The following is a 5,097-nucleotide window of genomic DNA, read 5'->3' on the forward strand; positions in this document are numbered from 1 at the left end:
GGTAACCTTTAGAAGGTATTGAAAGAGGGCTGTTGTGTCTCATTAACACAAAAAGTGATCATGATGATCACAAGTGAAATAGAATAATTAGAGATTAACTTGGGAAATACTGCTCTATTGGCTCATAATCTAGTTCTATGCATTAAATCTTTGCCTATATCCGCATAAATAATTTTAGGAAATCTAGGCCCTGGTTTTAGAGTGTGAAAAAGACTGTGGTGGGTGGGGCAGGGTGGAACGAGAACAAGCCGGTTCAGAGGCCTGGAGGGCAGAGTGCATCTGAAATATTTTCTATAGCTGGAAATGCATTGCCATTTAACACTACAGACATTACAATAAGTATTTCAACTTCTGTTTATTCTTCGCACTGTTCAATATATCAGAGCTGACAACCATTATTCAATTATCTTTTGAGTCAATATTAGACATTTCCAGGATGTTTTTTAAAATTAGATGTTATTGTGTATTGTGACGACTTCATAGCATAGCAACAGTTTGTTCAACTGCCCTGCATTTTGTGACCCTATCTTCTTTATACTGTTTCAAGAGTTAGCAACTGCACATGTAGCATTAGCGAGCATCTTTCTCAAAGCATTCTAATCAGTTTATTGGTAGCATACACAGCATTTAAACTTTTAGGCAGGTGCAGCAAGATACTTTAGAATGTAGTTTCAACCGATACACCAATAAGCAAAGTCATAGAATCAAGAGCAAGAAAAGTCAAAATGAGGAGAAGAATGTTGTATAATATAATTTCCAAATTATAAGCTGCTTCTTCTTCCAACTCCAGGAAACTCTTTTCCATTTTCTCCTCACTTCATCCACTCCATATTTTCTCTGCATTAACTGGTTTTCCCTACTTTGTTCAGATGTTTTCCAGCAATTATTCCTAACTGTTAGAAGTGTTCACTGCTTGTAACAAAACTCCTGAAATGTATCCCTAACGTAGCATGCTACCTGGAAATCAAACTACTGGTCTCTTTCCTCAGTCACCTTTGGTCTTTTGGCCATCCAACCCATATGAGAAGTCAGCTCTTGTTTTGCACAAAGCTTTTCTCCATTCTTGCACCCCAATGGTGAAAATAGCTTTGCATTGAAGCTATGCGAACAGCATCCCTGCCCACCTTTTCATAAGACTCCCACTGCTCATCTTTAAAAAAAATAATAATAAGCGCCTTTGTTTTGGTAGAGAACCCAGGATTAATGGTTCCACTTCAGGAAATAAAAAAAGGATTAGGAAGGTAATAGGATATTATACCAGAAACATTCTGAGCAAATAAAGCAAGGACTAACAAAAAAAATTGTAAAGCAAATTTTGCTAGGAGCTAAAAACTGGGTGACCTTGTCTTTCTTTTATATATAATGCCTATAAGAATTATTTGTGCCTTTGGTAATGATTAGCAAAAAATAGCATTGTTGTTTATCAGCTTAAACTTAAAATCAAAATATGATAAATCTAACCTTAAAGGAAGGTAAGAGAGCCCAAACCAGCAGAACTTGGTCAATCAATTTTTTGAGACCGATGTTTTGAGAAATCTAATAAAAACCTTGACAATTAACATCAGCAGATTTCTGCATACTGACTTATTTATATCTATTTCATTTGTGGTGGCCATGAAAGATTTCTGAAAGAGATTTTTTCTGGATTCTCATATCAGGCACATAGTAGTCAGGCTTAGCTTTTCTAAGAAGTGGTTTACACATGTTTTGCAGTTTCTTAAGTCTGTCTTACAGGACTTGAAACAGATTTTTAAGCCATGTTGAACATTCACATTACCCTTTATACTACTAATGAAAGATGTCTGGACATTCGCTGGTATCCCAGGATTATGGCGTTACCTGATTTATTCCCAGCATGTGTACAGCTACACCAATGGGCTATTCCAACCAAAAACCATGCATGCATTTTTCATAGACTGGAGTGAACCTGCAGTTATACCTGACTTGACCATTTACTGTTTGGTGAAAAAATACCTTCCAGCTATATTTGTACATATGGAAAGGTGTTTCATACCCAAAAATACAAGTGCAAGATAAAATAATTGTAATGAAGTGCAGTCCTTTGTGGTCTCGCATGCTGCATCATCAGCCATGACCTCTGTCAAAACACTCTTGATACTGTTTTGATTATACATAGATTTACAGCACATTGTGTTTTTTGACAGTAGCATTAGACGCCTAGAAGACAATGACAACATAGGTAACAGGACACTGTGCACGGAGAGTTTAGTTATACATTTTCCTCCAATTTGCTTCATAACAGGGCTTTGCATTCCTGTTATATTTGCATACAAGTAGAAGGTACTAGGCTGCATTTCCTACTTGATAGAATCGCTTGTCAGGCCTATTTCTTCAACTTCCGACTTGTAGAGACCCGCTGACATTCATCTCACAACGCATGCTACATTAATCAATGTAATGTAACCGACAGCCACAACCTAGTATGTAGGCCTATTTGTCATATTTTACTAAACCAGGCTAACACCTACACAATCAATATGTAGATTAATGAAACATACCCCAAAGTACTGATGAAGCCATTTACAGTGCCTTCCGCGTAGAGCGAAACAATGTCTCCAATATGAAGAAAACTAGATCGGTTGTCTGACATGCTCGTTTAATTCTGTCCAAAAATATTTTTTCCAGGTAAGAGGGACATGCAGTCTTTTCTTGAAGTTGTCCGCGGATAAGTCACTGTGTCTTGGTAACAATCCTACGTTCCTGCGTTCTTGTCAATTTGAAAAAAGTCCTGCTAACGCCCGGAAATGAGACATGTTTTTCCAGTTCAATTGAAAAAAAGACGAAAGTGTTTCACATGTTAAGTTACTCTAACAAACTTTCGTTTTAGTTCATGCTTCCAACTTCCTTCTGTGTGACAGACAGCATAATATTCTATTTCACAATCACATCTTTGGGGGAGGAGACAGATTCTGTCGGAGGAGCAGAAAGGGAACCTATTAGCCTACGCTCCTGTTTGAAGTAGGCCTAGCCCATAGGCGCTGTAACTAACTTCTTGCGTCTACTGGCGATCATATAGTGTCATTTTTGGGTGAGCCGTGATGGTACATGATCCTTGCAAGAAACTGCCTCTGCACAGTATACGTCTCTGGTACATCAGCAATAAATAAAAATAATAATAGTCATTATAAATCACATCAAAACGCCCCACAAACTACGGGCAGGACGAAATTCACTGGGGTAGCCTAAAATGTGTGTAAGGTTGTCAAACTTTTTGCGTTGTTTGTCACAAGTCAGGATATTGCATTTTTCCCTGATTTATATTCAGGATCTTGAATGTTTTAGTATATAGGCAAATTATTTGCGATTTGCCTGAAGATGAATCTGAAGTGCACTTTAAATGCCAGTCAAAACTGCATACTAGTGCACTGTTGCACAGGGCAGATTTCATAGGTCATCACTGCCCCTTTTACATATTCACACAATGTTGAAAGCAAATTACTGATCCAGACAATTTATTACGGGCGAAATAAAACAAACTAAATAATCTATGGCATGCTACTGTTGGCTAGGTTTACTCCAGATAAGGATTACGTTTTTATTTGTTGTTTAAACAGTTTAAATAACAACAGAAATGTACAATATGTATTTAATTTTTATGTTAGTAATAAAAAATAACAAAACAAAATGAACCAAAACGTGACAATCCCCAATGTTACATTTTTGTAGTACTACATTGCCATTCTACTTGACTGAATTCTTTTTTTCTCATCAATAGATATAATCACAAAACCCACATTAGGTGATTTCATTATTACTGAAGAGATGTGTTGGATTGAAAAACAAGTTCCTGTTGGCAGGAGGCATCACAGTTAATTGGTTTGTAAAAATGTGTGTGGCCAAAAAACTGAAGTACTCAAATTGTGTAATATGCAAATCATATAATTTAATAAAACCATTAAAAGCCAAGGCTACTTTACCACTGTTCTAATGAAGCCTGGTATTGCACACAAACCACTTAATGTCCAATTTCGCTGACCTATTAAATCCTTTGATATAGGTCTGATTTGGGCATTTCATTTATGTAATCTTATCAATATTATTATGTCAGCAAGAATATTAACTAAAAATACATTTGTCTGGAGGCTAAACCTATTTGCTGAGCCATGTTATATACTCATGCTATATACCCATGCTATATCAAGCCTAGATCTGAAACTACCAAACACCATTCAAATGCACAATACCCGACAGCCTCAGTGGGCTGGATCCGGTCCAGGGTACAAGCAGAACTAAATGCACATATACTGTAGACATAAACGTAAAGACAAGGTAACCTTGAGAATTGTTTGTGTGGAAATATAATTAATAGCCTATGTTCACCATAGTAGTATGAACCTGAACAAAGTGGAGGCTATTTGAGGCAGGGAGTGTGAATAAATAATATTGTAAAGGCTACAATGTATAGCATAGTAAAGCAGTGCAATATACTTCTGTTTCAGTAAAATAACATTTAGATATTAACAGGGCTATCCTGGGGGGGGGGGGGGGGGGGGGGGGGGTATTGGTAGACCCTGGTGTAAACGAATCCTCTCGCCACTAGTTTCTGCAACAACTGAGAATTGAGGCCACTCTGAGCAAGTTGGTAGTGGCAATAGGCAGAAATTCATTTAACATTTTCAAAGAGTTTCCATTCATGTGGAATTTCACAGGAACTGGTGTGTGCATTATAAGTATAAAGCACACCAGACGACGCCAAACACATCGGATTATCTCAGGTAAAATTCAGCCAGGTCACATAGATTAAGTAAAACCACAGCAAGGGGTGGCCTGGTTATTTAATCTAGTCTACACTGCCATCTAGTGTTACGTAGGCTATGACAGCAGTTCACGTATTAGTGAAGCAGTGTAGGCTGTGAAAGCTTGTATTAAATGTTTTTTTTTTGTTCATTAATAATGTGGTTTCTCACCACAACAATACGGATCAATGCCATATCTGAACTATGCCAGTCATACATATTTACGGGTAATAAACTATTTATTTAAGAAAGGGTATGTGTAGTTACTGCAGTCAACTGTTATTTTGGAAACAGTATATGTACACTGCGGATATAGGCGATTGCATTTTATCAGCAGTCA

General features: G+C 37.2%; 1 protein-coding gene across 4 annotated transcripts in view; it reads right to left on the bottom strand.

The window, feature by feature from the left end:
- itpr2 (inositol 1,4,5-trisphosphate receptor, type 2) overlaps positions 1-2,935 on the bottom strand; it is a 98,429-nt gene extending 95,494 nt beyond the window's left edge. For 3 of the 4 annotated variants that reach the window (XM_013138896.3, XM_010890307.3, XM_010890304.3), the window contains exon 1: positions 2,520-2,935. In XM_013138896.3, coding sequence (XP_012994350.2) covers positions 2,520-2,611 — 92 coding nt within the window. In that variant the 5' untranslated portion in view covers positions 2,612-2,935. The remainder of the gene's footprint in view (positions 1-2,519) is intronic. The other variant, XM_010890306.3, reaches the window with a different exon arrangement.
- Between the last annotated feature and the right edge of the window lie 2,162 nt (positions 2,936-5,097).

Source organism: Esox lucius, chromosome 19 (assembly GCF_011004845.1).
Source record: "Esox lucius isolate fEsoLuc1 chromosome 19, fEsoLuc1.pri, whole genome shotgun sequence".
In the NCBI taxonomy this organism is placed as follows: domain Eukaryota; kingdom Metazoa; phylum Chordata; class Actinopteri; order Esociformes; family Esocidae; genus Esox; species Esox lucius.